The sequence below is a fragment of the Coffea arabica genome, chromosome 5e, assembly GCF_036785885.1.
Source record: "Coffea arabica cultivar ET-39 chromosome 5e, Coffea Arabica ET-39 HiFi, whole genome shotgun sequence".
NCBI classification, from domain to species: domain Eukaryota; kingdom Viridiplantae; phylum Streptophyta; class Magnoliopsida; order Gentianales; family Rubiaceae; genus Coffea; species Coffea arabica.
Genome location: NC_092318.1, coordinates 54433345 through 54448154, shown reverse-complemented (window position 1 = coordinate 54448154; position 14810 = coordinate 54433345). Strand labels below are relative to the sequence as shown.

General features: G+C 39.5%; 3 protein-coding genes across 5 annotated transcripts; 1 reads left to right on the top strand and 2 right to left on the bottom strand.

The window, feature by feature from the left end:
* Positions 1–1430: 1430 nt before the first annotated feature.
* On the top strand, positions 1431–4553 carry LOC113688267 (protein Iojap, chloroplastic). Its single transcript, XM_027206044.2, has 5 exons — positions 1431–1981; positions 2294–2423; positions 2741–2879; positions 3014–3135; positions 4105–4553. The coding sequence occupies exons 1-5, from the start codon at positions 1682–1684 to the stop codon at positions 4206–4208; spliced, it is 795 nt and encodes a 264-aa protein (XP_027061845.1). The 5' UTR covers positions 1431–1681; the 3' UTR covers positions 4209–4553.
* Positions 4554–4791: 238 nt separating this feature from the next.
* On the bottom strand, positions 4792–9362 carry LOC113688266 (uncharacterized). 3 transcript variants are annotated; one of them, XR_003447950.2, is made up of 5 exons: positions 8947–9361; positions 7526–8644; positions 5868–6251; positions 5206–5338; positions 4792–5101 (listed from the first exon to the last, which is right to left on the bottom strand). XR_003447950.2 is itself a non-coding variant. In XM_072049431.1 (4 exons), exons 2-4 carry the CDS (start codon positions 8571–8573, stop codon positions 5034–5036), a joined length of 1500 nt encoding a protein of 499 aa, XP_071905532.1. In that variant the 5' UTR covers positions 8574–8644; positions 8947–9362; the 3' UTR covers positions 4792–5033. The 3 variants fall into 3 exon arrangements, 2 of the variants coding, with proteins under 2 accessions (XP_071905532.1, XP_027061843.1); XM_072049431.1 differs by lacking the exon at positions 5206–5338 and having other exon boundaries at positions 8947–9362; XM_027206042.2 differs by having other exon boundaries at positions 4792–5338.
* Positions 9363–10218: 856 nt separating this feature from the next.
* LOC113688186 (uncharacterized) lies at positions 10219–14670 on the bottom strand. The gene is made up of 12 exons (XM_027205901.2): positions 14270–14670; positions 13814–13882; positions 13257–13345; positions 12982–13028; positions 12809–12889; positions 12555–12717; positions 12242–12479; positions 12094–12165; positions 11265–11372; positions 11026–11092; positions 10904–10941; positions 10219–10567 (listed from the first exon to the last, which is right to left on the bottom strand). The coding sequence occupies exons 1-12, from the start codon at positions 14533–14535 to the stop codon at positions 10501–10503; spliced, it is 1305 nt and encodes a 434-aa protein (XP_027061702.1). The 5' UTR covers positions 14536–14670; the 3' UTR covers positions 10219–10500.
* Between the last annotated feature and the right edge of the window lie 140 nt (positions 14671–14810).

Here is a 14810-nt window from a genome sequence, read left to right as displayed (position 1 = left end):
ACCAAAAAAATCTGGTGATGCTCGTTTGCAAATGAAATGATGCAGTAGTTGCATATCCTCCACCACCACCACCATCCCCAACAGTAAAAGCAGCAACGGATCAGGGAATGGCCGGATACTCCTCAAACGTGATGGCACCTCCCCCGATTGGTTATCCGGCCACAAGAGACGGACAAGGCCATGATGGCCATGAGCTTCATACTGCTACTACATCCAGTAGAGGCGAAGGGTTTTGGAAAGGATGGTAAAAGTTCATTTTCTTCGACTACAGCGTTCCTTCCTTCTTTCCCTATATTGGTATACTACTACTATGCAGTACCAAAAGCAAATACTATATACTAGTAGTATTTTCGTTGTATGTATGGGGTAGTACCATACCAACCAAGTGCATATATTAAACTGATAAGTTATACCTATTATCTGCTGCTGCTGGGTCCTGGATTTCTGCTTCGGCAGCTAGAATTCCTGACAAGTGCTCCTATATCCCAGCTTCGATCCCCTCGAATTTGGAAATAAAATAAAATACAAATGCTCATTCTCCTCCCGAACCGAACGACCTACCTGCTCAGCTCCTTTATTGTTGATGATGTCAATTAAATTTGATGAGTGATTCCGTGAGTTTGCGTCTTAGCATTACAAAATCGACTCATCGCTTCATGGTGTGGTGTGCATATGGCTTGCACCAACAAATATCTTAATCTTTTGCTGGGTTGTCATTATTTTAGGATTTAATTTTACCTGAAATTTGACTTTTAGAATTCGTTGCGAAATAACTTTGCCAGTTAGGCTTCAGCTATTCCCGTCAGACAGACGGGAGAACGCGTACTTTAATCCAGAAGAAAGCAAGAAACACATTAGTAGTATTGCTTTTACTTTAGGATTAATCTTCTATATACTGACAGTGTATACACTTTCACCATTAGATGCATGATACATAAGTCGAATTTGAATTTAAAACTCAAATTTTATATATGTGTCGTATATCTAACCGTGATAGTGTATACACCGTCAGTGTATATAAGATTTACTCTTTACTTTAATCTTGTCACCGCTGGGAATTGTTTAAATTTGAGGCGTTCAATTCGGGCACAAACTAAAACCACTGGTCCAGGATGGTATGTTTCTTTTCCAAATTTTTACAGCACCGATTTAAACAATGAATTTATTTGTGGGCACCAAAAATGTTCATCACACACTTTTTTGGCATGAGGCAAACAAAGATGAAGCAGTGAAGCCTGCAGCCGCCATTCCTTCCTCTAAAGGAAAAGGAAGCAATGGTTGAATCAGTTTTTATTGTTTATTAAGGTTAGCAATGGTTATTTATTTATTTATTTCTTTTTAAAAAAGGAGGAGCCTCAAGTGTTTTTTTTTTCCCCTTCAAAGAGCGAACATTTCATCAATAGGCCTGACCAGAATCCAAACCCGTTTTTTGTTGTTGTGCAAATCAACTGTGTGGAAAATCCCTTTAGCCTCCTGCTGCCTGCTGCGATGATCCAATACCATCCTGGACCCCCAGAGCCCAGAAGAGGAAAGCCATCTGCAGAAAAATACTATCCAAGTATCTTCTTGGTTTCCCATCCCCACCCAAATCTCCCTCATCTGTCTCTCTGCCTCGCTTAACTCGAAATAGTTCAGGAGCTTAGCTTTATGTTACAATCATACAAGGAGCAGAGTAACTACCATGGAATTCAACTCCGCTCTTCTCCACCTTCCCAACTCTCTCCCCTCTTCCATTACCTTTTCAGCAACTCTATTATCTCCCCCCGTCCACCTCCCCCGCCGCCATTTATGCACCCCTGAAGCTTACATGCTTCTTCCGCTGGTGGGCCGTCCCGCAATGTTTAATTCCTGCCCGCCTCTCCATCATCCTCATCATTGTCGTGGTGCTTATGCCTCCCTCCTGCAACTGGGCTTCTCTGCCAACCCCCAATTCTCTATTTCCACACCCTCTTTTCTATCTTCCCCTATGGCTTTCGGCTCGGTAATTCACTATTCACTACTAGTATTTACTGATACTGTTTCTCACTGCTCTTATCTTCAGCTTGTGACTACTGTTCTTCTTCTTCTTCTTCTTTTTTCCCTTTTTATTTCATGACCAAGTGTATGAAAGCTAGTTTCAAGATTGTATATGTTGATATTAATGGCCCCAATTATCATCAAGTTTTGAGACGCAAAAGCGAGAAAGCAACCATTTTGGCTGTTGGAAGAACTTCAATTCAGAACTTCTCAGACTCGGTGCTTTTTCGCTTGTTGTTGACAATCATAATGATGTGTACTAGTAGTATTCTTGCAGGATGCAAGTAGTGTAGACACTGATGATATGTTCGATGACTTGTTCAAAAAACATGGAAAGGTAATCTATCGAAGTAGCGATCACAAGTCTGCTGCTGCAGAGATAGATGATGATGCTGAAAGCTTGTCCTGTAAGCTCCCTCCCCTCCCCCACACCCCACCCAAAAAGAAAAAAAAAAGAAGTTGTCTACAGCTTTAGGCTTCTAAATTGCTATGTCAAACGGTTGCATCAGCCATGGTTTGTCTTCAGTGCCAATGACATTACGCTCAAACCACTTCTACTCTGCTCTGCATGCCCAAGTTTTTTTTTTTTTTTTTTGGTTTAATTTACCTGTATCTACCCTCCTTCTTGTAGCGTCCTCTTTTTCCTCTTAGTTTTTGGATGTTCTCCCTGTCTCTAATTGGCCATGTAACAAAGCATTTGATAGAATTTCTACCCTTTTTGTAGTTGCTGTTGCTGCAGCAAAAGTAGCAAGCGAGGTCAAGGCTGGTGACATAAAGGTCCTCTTTGTCAAACCTCTAGTCTACTGGACTCGGTTTTTTATTATTGCCACGGCATTTTCTCGGCCTCAGATTGATGCTATTGGGTATTTCTTGTTAATTTACCCGGAGCTTTTACAAATGAACCATGCATGACCAAGTGATTTTCATTACTGCTTACAGAATAAACAGAGAGTTAGTTTGAGTAATTTGAAATAGTGATTCTGTTTGTGGTATACAGGACTAAAATAAGAGACATGGCTGAGAATAAGTATGGAAGATTTGCTGCTGGGGACTCGAAATCTTTTGGAAGAGGTCCTGCCGGGGAATCAAAACCTAATTCATGGACGTTGTTGGACTTCGGTGAGTGTTTGTTGTTGATTGCGATATGATGGACAACAATCCCATCGCACTTCTTTGTCGAAAATCACCCTTGTGCGGTTCGCGTCATCATGGTTTATTTTGACACTGCATTATGTTTTCAATGAAGAATTACTAACAATGATGTTCAGGCATTTATTTATGCTAGACTATATCAAAGTTAGCTTCGCATGATATAAATCTTGATTCACAGCTAAGATATGTCACCATAAGCCAACACAGAGCTGTGCAGTAGACAGATTTGAGGTTGTTCCTTCACCACTTAGGCTTGTGCTTTTCCCTTGGAAGAATTTTTCTAGTTTTCGTGGTGGTTTTTTCTTCCGCAAGCTAAATCATTTCAAAGAATCAGCTTCTGTACAATCTTGTTAAGTTTCAATAGTAGCCGCCATCAGCTTTTTGTGCCAATTCCCTTGTCTTCTAGAAGGTCTAGGCTGATTGACAGAACCACTTGCCGTTTCCTAGTCGTCTTCCTGAACAAGAAATGCTTTGGTTGTCAGTACCTGTGCCTGCTCTGTGAGTAAGATGAATAAACAATGTCCAGAGGAGGCAATGCATCCTCCAACTAGAGAAAAAAAATGTTGAACTAAGAACATGCTAGGGAGTAGGGATCCTATTTTTAATTCCTGATTGTGGAGACCTGCTAGCGTTTTATCATTTTTTGTACTGAAGTTCAAATGAAGAACCTGGCATGTTATCCTGACATTCTGCAACCCATAATATTCATACAATTCTTCTTCTCTGTGCTTTGGCCTATGAACATGATCAGATCTTGAGAGAGGTGAGTGTGTTCGTGTGTGTTTTTGTTTTTGGGAGAGAGGGGAGGGGGGGAGGGTTGTGGTGGTTGTTGAGGTGCTTGCTGCAGTCTGTCAGACATTCATTCCAAGTGCTGACCGGAAGTACTAATGTTGTTGAAGTTTCTTAAAGTATCACTTGTGTGTGTCTTTTTCCCAGGAGATGTTGTGGTGCATATATTTCTTCCTCAGCAACGAGCCTTCTACAATTTGGAAGAGTTCTATGGTAATGCAACGGTTATTGAGCTACCTTTCCAAAGCTAACAACGATGTTACAGTGAAGAGGCAACCGATGATGTTCCCAGGTTACGAAATGAATCAGAGATTCTAAAAATATCTGGCAAATCAAGAGGTAGCATGTCATCTTTGCATTGGCTATTTTGGCTTCACCACATTCTTGCGGAGCCTTTGGGAAATTCAAGCCTTTCTGCTACTTCTGTTACTAGTATTCCTTCATGTAGATGAGATCCTTAGTTCAAGTTGATTCAAAATCGGTACTCAGATAATTCAATCCAAGAGAGAAACTAATTTTTAGATGTAATCAGTTTACCCTTTATATACAATTTCTGAAAGAAATGGGGAAAAATCACGTCTTAAATTGTCTTTCTATTACAGAACTGTTCATCAAGATTGAAAGTAAACGAAAGCATTATCACCCAGTCTTCGTCTGAAATCAGATTCAATTAACTTCAAAAAAAAAAAAAAAAAAAGATTTCAGACATAACTCATAAGCGATGAAGTCCTGAAAGATCATTTTTAAATGTAGTTTCTGCATAAAGAAGGGATACCGAACCGCAAAGGAGAATTTAACTGCACTTTAAAAAAATGCCTGAAAGGGGGATCAACGTCATGAAACGTGAAGCTGGAAATTTCTCACTATTCCATATTCGCACGTTAAAACTATATCTAATTGAGAAAAGTATCACCCTATTACAGTACAAAATGCTAGTAGTAGAATTTGAACATGAGCACCGCAAAAGAAATGATTTGAATCTAATGCATTTCTTTTTTCCCCTTGTCTCATATAATGGAGGGCACTTCTAACCCAACATTCTTAGGGTAATTGATGTGCATGTGACATCATAGATTTCATCGCAGAGGATAACAGCCTTGTCCTTCCCAGATACTTTTTCTTCTTTGGAGCAGATGCTTGCGACCTTCAAAGCAGATCTAAACTATCAAAAGAAGTAACTAACGGTACAAAAAGGGCAAACCCCAAAAAAAAAAAAATGCTTTTCTTAAACAAAATTGATGTATTTACAGAGATTCAAATTCCTATTCAATGATCAGCACATGCTGCCCCTATAGCGGACCAAGGCCCTCAAAGCAGACCCGTATTGGCCCAAAGAGTGCACACAAAACAGTCCCCTCGTTCTTAAAAGGAACATGCTTTCCTGCAAGAACAACACATGACTCACTGTTTAGCTAGAGCTGTTTATATCAAGGCCAGTCTCACGAAAGTTGTTTCAGAGAAAAAAAAAAAAAAAAAGTGAAGTACATAGGACTTCTTCATGGAGGAGAGTTAGTGAAAGAGCTCCTCCCCCCACCCCACAAAAAAAAAAAAAACCCCTCCTCCTTTCTCCCTGTCCATCCCTTATGCTACATTTTATTAGTACCTACAAATACATCCATGCAAGGAACACATTTCCATTTTAAATGTCCTCAAAGTTCACATATGCTTATTCCACTCCAATATTTCAGCGAGAAATTACGAGGCTTTCTCAACTTCAGTTAGAAAATAATAATAATGTCAACCTAGTTGCCAGAAGGCTCTAAACTCCTAGAACTGTATAAACTTTTCCTCTCTTTAACAATGGCCATTCATTGGTTAAAAGTCAATAGAAACTCAGTTTTATTAGCCATACTTAACTCATCATCAAAAAAAAAAAAAGCAGTCCTGAGCACAATGCTGAGAAGACTTACAATTACAATTAGCCATGTGCTGACTTGGCTGTCCAGGTTCAATTAGACTTAACTCCATATCATGAGTTGCAGACCAACCAGGTTCATAAGTTTCAAGAAATCCAATCTTTGCCTTGTTTGGGAGATCGTGAGGGTGAACAAATGGAACTCCAGCAGGCCATCCAATCTCCATCCTTATATTTGCGCATGGACTATCAAGTGAGTGGATGTGGTTCTCACATTCCTTGAGGGTGCAGAACCGCAGCTTGATGCCCTTTTTATCAGCTATATCTTGAACCCTTTCTTTGAGAACTCTCTGGGCCTCAAGCCGTAGCCTCTTTGAAGGTGGAAGAGGTTTACATCTTGAACTATTCTTCCTCTTCTTAATAATAGGCTTCATAGATCCTGTACCAGCATTTCATCGATCCAAGGACCTGCTGTTAAAAACTACTCACTAAGATAATGGGAAAGCGGAAAAGATGCAAGTGCTACCTCATGAAATATCAGAACTATTCACATCAACATTCATTGTGACCCAATATATTCTTATTTCAGAACAGGCAAAAAAAAAGACCCAATATATTCCATGCTGACTTAGAAAAGCCAAGAAGATGATACATGTGAAAGTTAAAAATGATAAACAAAAAACAAAGTTCCCATTTTTTTTTAACCCTCACCCACTCTTGGCTAACTTGAAAGGTGAAGGCATTAAATAATGTAGATTCCGACTGCTGTTTTGATCCGTCCGTTTTAATTACCTTGTTTCACTTTCTTTACATTTAGATAAATTCCTGACAAGCCATTTACAATCAGCTTTATAACATTAATGCAAGGCAAGCAACACGGCTCTAGATCAATCCAGCAGTAAATTCTGAGCTGGTTTATCTGGTTTTCTTTGACCAACTTGCTAAAGCAAATGGCTGCAGAAACCACATGTAAAGCAGGATATGCTTCCTGTTCCATTCACACTTAAATCCACAGGGTGCAATAGTGTTACAAACTGTTATTCTTGTAGCAAAATTACAGGCGAATTGCCCAGCCCTCTCCTCTCAAAGTAACAGCAGTACCTTTTAATATGCCGATGATTTTAACTTAGCAATAATGGTATTTTGGAACTAAAGCAGAACTTGAAGGGAAAAGCCTCAACATGGTAATTTTGGATTAGTTGTAGCAGCCTACAGTAGAGCATGGAAAGTTACTAAAAAGGACTTGGTCCACAAAGTCCAGGGACATCTGACTAAAGAAAAGACAAAATACTCGAAGGAAAAAAAAGACCCATGAACTGATAAAGCCCAATCTGCTCTTTTAAATGGACAATTTCACAATGCTTCACCTCAATGATATAAATAATTCATATTAAATATAAAAATAAAGGTGAATAAGTATTTAGAGAGGTGAATAATTCATCTTTAATTTCATCTTCCTGTACTTCGAATATCACAAGATGTCCAAGTTGCAGACATCTTGTAAAAGTTTACATATCAAGAATCTACCGGGGTAAAGCATGTAAAACTTATTCAAGAATCTGCTGTGCGATTTCATTTACACAAGTCATGAAGTAAATCAATTGATGAGAAACATTTTCAGAATTTCAACACATTTGACATGCTATAACAGAAAAATAGTTGCATTATATTTCATTAAAGTTAGAGACATCAAAGCATTATGATGTTTCTCACCATCTTGAGCTGTGGGGAAAGTGAACATTGGGAAATTATTCCTACTGAGGACTTGATCAGTGGATCTTTGCATAAAGTCATCAACTGGTACTGGAAGCTGGAACTGGGCTTCAACCCCATGACCAGCAGCTCGCATCTCTGAACAGTTAAGGTTGGTCATGGATTTAGGCATCAGCTTAAAAGCTAAAGAGCATCGCCCAAACATGTTACCCTGTAGATTACCAATATCAGGACGATGCATTGCGGGGCTTATATATCCAGCAGTTGCTTGGTACAGAGCAAGACCAGGATACACAATAGCTTCCTGGGGACCGAGATCACCATCCACTAGGACCCAACGACCATGGAAATCCCTCACATGCAAACCAGCCTTATCTGACTTGACTAGAGTAATCAGGCTTCGATCAACCTGATGTTCTTGGTCCGAAAACATCACAAGTTGACCATCCTCTTGGGTTGTCAAATTATGATGCTGGGCTCCCTGAAAAGAAGGCCTTGCATGACAACAAACAGAGAGCGCCGAGGATGATATTTCACGGTTTCTGAGGGGAACATTATCAAGTATTTCAGTAAAAGGAGAACTACGCAAGTTCAAGAAGAAGCTAATAGCATCCAGTATATCTCTTGCTGCTTTCCCAAGTAGTGCAAATATATCCAACAAGCCAGCAGGAGCGAATTCCATCTCGTTAGTCGGGTCAGCAGGAGTAAGCCCAGGTCTGAAATCATATATTTCTTGCCAGAGCTGAGGATCTGCACGATAACCAGAGGTCTTACACCACTCACGCAGATCATCAGGGTGAATCATATCAGCAGAAGGGTAAGAAGGTTTTTGGTTGAAGTAGAGACGAGCAGACTCAAGACAAGACCTCAAGAGGGCGGCATCACTTGCGGGCAGTTGGATAATAGCAGCGGAATACTGAGCTAGTGACTGAGACAAGGTCGAAACTGAGAGCTTGTAAGAATCGGACGGAAGGCCTTCAGATGGTACAAGATCACTCAGCTTCACTCGACCCAAAGCTGCTGCTGCTGCAAGTCCATTACTTGCCATGGAACTCACTCACCCAACACAGATTCCCAGCTAAACCCAAAATCAAAATCACCGATTCCCCTCTATCTAATCTGGTTACACAAGCACACATCAATAACAGGAAATTTAACTTAATGTTTTGCCAAATAAACACTACTTATTTTATTTTATTTTATGTACTTAAAATTATCTTTTTCTATACGATGGTAACATTTCCAGAATTGTAAGCAGCATTTCTGAAGAATCAATTTGCGCACCACATTTCTAAATGAAGAAATTCAAAAAAAAAAATAAAATCCAACGAGGCCCGCCTAATTAATCAATACAAGCATAAGTAATGCACAAACAAAGGAGAAAAAATACGGAGGCATGAAGAGAAATTAAGCTAACTGACCAGTATAGGAATCATTTATCTAGGGCTGGTTAAGAATGGAGTGGAAGAGATTAGAGGGACAACTCCGAGTGAAGTGGAAAAATCACGAAGGATAGGGTGAAGCTTATTGTTCAACCATCCGTCCCCAACCAAGCTACTCCTGCTTAAACGATGTTCATCAGTGGATTCTCTTCTTTTTCTCCAGTTGAAAACAGGCTCATCTAAATTTTTTTTTATCTTCTTTCCCTTTTTTTTTTTTTTTTTCCTTCCTCCCTCTAATTTTCTTTACCCTACTTTTTTTAAAAATTTTCTTTATCCTACGCTCAATTCTTTTTCTTTCTTTTTTATCCTGAAAAATTTCTGCTCAATGAAGTTTTTCCTCAACATTCCAATAGTTTTATCCATTTCGGAGCGTTCGACAAATGCAGGGACAGGCATTAAAGTTCACGATGCACATCTATTGTTTGACAAACTAATATAGAAATACAAGTGTTAAATTTGGACTCCTATCATTCTTTTCTTAAAAAAAAATTTAATAAGGAAGGAGTGAAATTTTAAAAATTAAAAAGAAAAGAGAAATTTAAAATTTAAAATTTCTCTTTAGATCTCAAGTCTCCTCGACGCTCATTAATTAATTATAGCTTGAATTTCAAATTAATCAACTCTTTAATAAAATAAATTTCATTTCACAACCAAACAAATGTGGAGGAATTATAGTAAAATTTCTATAAATTAATAATTTTAAAACCATACATATTTTGTGAATTTAAAAAGATATTAGTTAGTTAGTAATTCATCAATTTATCTCATACACTTGCGTTTCAAAAAAAATGCTCATTTAATCAACTAATATTTTATTTTTTATCTTATAACAATATGAATTATTCAATCAATAAAGGGAGGCGAAAGTCTAGATGGGTAAGCTCATACTGCGAGTGGACTTGAAATCGGCTTCGAGCAATCAAGTTAACTAAGGGATGAGTACAAGAGTGCATCTATTTATTATTAATTAATTGCATTAAAAGGCCTTCAATACTCTGTAAGACTCACTTAAAACCACACGATGAGAACATTATAGAGATGCCGCTGTAACGAAGACTAATAATATACTTTAAAAGACCCTCCAAACATGAACCTCTCAGGGCAGCTGAGGCCTCGAACATGCACTGTAGGTACAAACTGGTTCCATCGCTTAGATTGAACCCCGCCGTTGTTATTTTGTTGAAGTAAAAGAGTACCGCTACCGCATTTCTAGTCTCAATACTTCGAACTGAAATTGCTGTACCGAGACGGTGCAAGAAAAATGCTTTAGTTCGCATAGAGATGCATACACATATTTTCCTCTTAGCTGTCAAAAGTGATGAAAATTAAACATAAAATCCACTCAACCACTGCCCACGAGTGGCCTAAAGCACCCAATGATCATAATATTAACCACAAGAAAACCTCCTAAAGCTACCACAGGGGCAGGTTCAACCATCCTCCTCAGCATATACATGTACTCTGGAGCAACCTTACACCATCACAAGATGAGACAGCATGGTAGAAGTGACGAAGAAAACAACCCTGCAGACTTCAGGGCTTACGAGGTGGTGAACCACTTGTTCCACTGCTATTACTTGAGCTTCTACCCCTTAAAGGCCTAAGAGAAAGACAAAATCAGAAAATTACCACGGATTTAAATAACAGTACAATATCATTGATGTTCCAGCTAAGCCAGCTGACGACTGCTTAAATTTAATATATGTAAACGACGTTGATCGAAGTAGTGACATGATACCACAGTTATACTGTGATGGCATGAATATTGGTGACCAGTAACCACACTAAATATAGTCCCTCTCCTTTCACTATGGTGATGTGCTTAATGATATATAGCATAAAACAGTCAGTCTCATATGCAATGTTCCAACGATAACTTTGAACGCCGAAGAAAATATCAGATTAAGTTATCACAGGCAAAAACACAAATAACTACCTTCTTGGGCTGCGACTCCTCGATGCTCTCCTGGGCCCCTGCAAGAATCAATTGATACACTTTAACTAACATATTTGATCAAGTCAAACTTTTGAAATCAAAGACATGGCACATACACACACCTTGCGAGGACTAGGAGATGATGAGTAGGATGATGATCTTGCACGTCTGACAGGGGGTGCACGGCCTCTGTTCAACATTGCATGCATCAAAAGTAAGAGAAAGTAACAGCAATTACTCTAGAAGCTACCCACAAATAGCAACAAAAAGAAATAAGGAAAATCAAGAAGGGAAAAAAAATCAGCTTATTAGATTAGCATGTCTAAATAAGAAAAAGTACAAGAAATCATGCGTAACTCACCTCCTTGGAGACAATGATCTCGAAACTGAACGAACAGGCCTACGAGCAGGAGAACGTCTGCGACCGATTGGTGAACGTCTAGGAGGTGTTCGACCTCGACGGGGGGAACTGAACAAGCCAAAGTATGCTTATAAACTAGAAAATAACCAATAAAAACTCAAGAAAATATTTACACTAAAAATGAATTCACTATGAGGCATGAATCATGGTTCAGTCCAACTCCACAGAATAACACAATTCACAAATTTTTTTCTTCCCTACGAAGCTGACTTAGATTCTTTACTTCCCCTCAGTACTGACTTCTATTACTAGTAGTTCAAGAAGGCTTAGCAGCTTAATGGTGAATTCAATTTTCTCAATGTACCCTCCCCAAAATTTCTCCATCTACCAATGACAGTAAAGCTTCGTTAACAACAATGCCACTTCTTAGACTAGGTGAAATGCAAAACGATTCAAAGAAAAACATTTACTTAACCATTTATTGCATCTTACAAGATACATTCAATAACTAAATACTCATGTATATCAAAGTCATAACATATACTAATCCTGACAGCTAAAATTCTGTGTAGAGATGCATTCAACACGGATAACCTCAACCCAACAAACCTGAAAAAATACCATCAAGCAATTGGGCATCAATTTAGAAAAAACTACAATAATAGGTGTTTCAACAATTTGCATTCCTCACAGATTATTAGATCATTAGAGCATCCCCAAATTAAAAAAAAAAGGAGCAGATAACATGTTCTCTTTACTGATTATTATATCAAAACCATATCATATCAAGAGAAAAACAGACTTCCAGATAGACACTAAATTTGTTTACCGTCTTCTGGGAGGAGGAGGAGGAGGAGAACGTCTTCGCATAGGACTACCACGTATCCTTCGGGGAGAAGCCCTGACGAGATACAACATAGAATAAGCTGCAAAGAAGCCTCACAAGAGATAAGTAAAGCTGTTAAAAAGTAGCTAACCTCGGAGGTGAACGGAATCGCCTGGGAGGTGAGGAGGGTGAACGACCTCTGGCAGGAGATGCAAGGCGTCTCCTAGGAGGAGGTGAAGCAACTCGTCGATAAGGGGAATCTGGTCTACGACGACCAGGAGAGTCTGCACGTCGACGAGGAGGAGAATCAAGCTCACGTCTAGGAGATCCTCTTCGCATTGCTGGAGACCTCCTCCTCGGTGGCGAGGGGGGTTTCCGACGAGGGGATGCTGAGCATCATATAAATCATCAATACCTAGTTTTACAAATCAACAGCAAAAATTTTCATCATAAAACCAGAATACCTTCTCTCGGCCGCTTCAGCCCGTCTTTGTCCAAGTCACGCCCAGCACTATCAGCTTTAGAAGCATCTCTTCTAGATGTCGAAGCAACAGCCTTGGGAGGGGAAACCTTCTTCCTCTCAGGTAAAGTGAATTTGGCATGAACAACTTTCCCATCAATCTGGGCCTGAATTAACACCGATTACAGCATAAGTTCAGGGAACATAAATTTTTAGTCAGGAACAAATTTTAGCAAAGGATTCATCAGAAATCCGTACTCCATCCATGTACAACTGAGCTTTCTCAGCATCAGTTCTGTTCTTAAATTCGACATATCCAGAACCTTTTGAAATGTTAACCTGTAAATAAGAATGGTCATTGTTTACATTTAAAAGGGAAGAAGCATTAGTCATGCACCGCAAAAACAAAATTCAGAGTGGCAGGCACGTACCGCATGGTCTATTACCAGCCTCACATGCACAACTTCACCAAAATTACCTACAATGTAGGGAGCAGAAGAAATTAGCCACCTATAAGCCACAAATCACAAAACAATTAGCATGACGTTGCCACTAGACAAATGGAATATCATTCCATTGCTTAATTGTTCCTTATGGTTGTTACACTATCTGTTTTTCCCTTTTCTCTTCTACTCTTTTCAAATAAATGTTGGGTGGTAAAACTCAACCAAAGAGAGAAAGGCACCATTAGATGTGACGACCATACCAAATATTTCTTTCAGATGGCTTTCATTGACATTCCTGGTGAGCTGATCAACATGAAGTGTTAGTGACTCAGGGACTGGAGATGCTTTCCTGAAATCCTTATCAGATTTAAAATTAGAAGACAAAAAGATACTTGAAAGAAAAGTACAAATAAATCTAGGTAACTAAATCCCAAATGGCACAAGGTAATGGCACATATAAAAAAGGAGTAACCAAGAGCAACAAATTGATAACTAATTTTGGAAACATTACATGATACCCCACCCCAAAAAAAAAAGACAAGAAAAATGTTCGCACAGGAGGCTATTAATGCATTTGGTATGGCCAAGCAAACAATTCAAAAGGGCTAAACTGAAAAGTGAATCAAACTCAGGTAGAAGCACCGAGATAAATTTAAAAAAAAATTTACCAAAGAAGGGTATGAACGAGTGAAAAACGTAATAGATAGTCAATACTTAACATCAAGACCATTTGGCCAAGAAAAGTGACAAGATAAACCCAAAAGGATGCCTTTAAGAGGTTGCATTCCCACCAAACTAAACAGTGTAAACCATTTACCTTGGAGGTGGTGAAACTTTCTTAGACTGCGGAGGTGGAGATCGACCACGCCTAGCTCCTTCACCCGGACTGGCACAGAAGAGATTGATCAGAAAAAAATCACGACAGCCATTGCGTACTACAAAGAAACAGTGCTAAAATAGCATTGAGAAAATGATTGTAAAATTACTACATGGCGTAAACAAACCCCCCCCCCCCCTCCTCCCAAAAAAAAAATGAAAAAGCACTTATCATCCAACTAAAAGATTAGCATAAGGTACAAGAACCCCTCACCCCAATGAAGAAAAGAATCAAGAAATATTGAATATATGCGTATGCCTCATTTCCTACTTCCGCTGACAAAGTAACGCCGGACAGTGAAAAGGAAATTAGCTTAGCCATTAACTTTTGAAAATTCTGCAGGAAAAAAAAGAGTATGTATACAGCACAGAAAAAGAGCGGGAAGCGGAGGGAGACCTTTTCCGCTGGGGAGGTGGATTAGGGCTACGAGAACTGCCGCTACGAGAAGGAGAAGACGAAGAAGAGAAGGATTTAGAGAGAGAACGGGAACGGGAGCGCGACCGAGATAGAGAACGAGAGCGGGAACTAGAGCGAGAGTCGGAGCCGGAGTAGGAGCGCGAGCGAGACTTTGACCTAGATGGAGAGCGAGAGCGGGAACGTGATGAAGAGCCCGAACCAGAGCCCGACGGTGTAGCCGGTCGGCCTCGGCCTGGTTTCGCCATAACTTAACGGTGACTTAGGAATTGCTCTCTCTTAGATAAACCAAACAAAAACCCTAGACTCAGAGAAGACAACGGGTTGGGAATTGGGAGGGATGACGAATTTTACGTTTGGTTCAGCTCAGCTACACCAGCCGAGTCTTGGGAATTGGAGGGCTAAAAGCCCTTATGCCTCAAGCTTGGGCTTCTCACTGAAATGACCCATACATGTACTACTTATGTCCGGCCCAGATATAGCCCACTGTCACGTGGAAAAACTTTGTCCCTCTTTTTTCTTT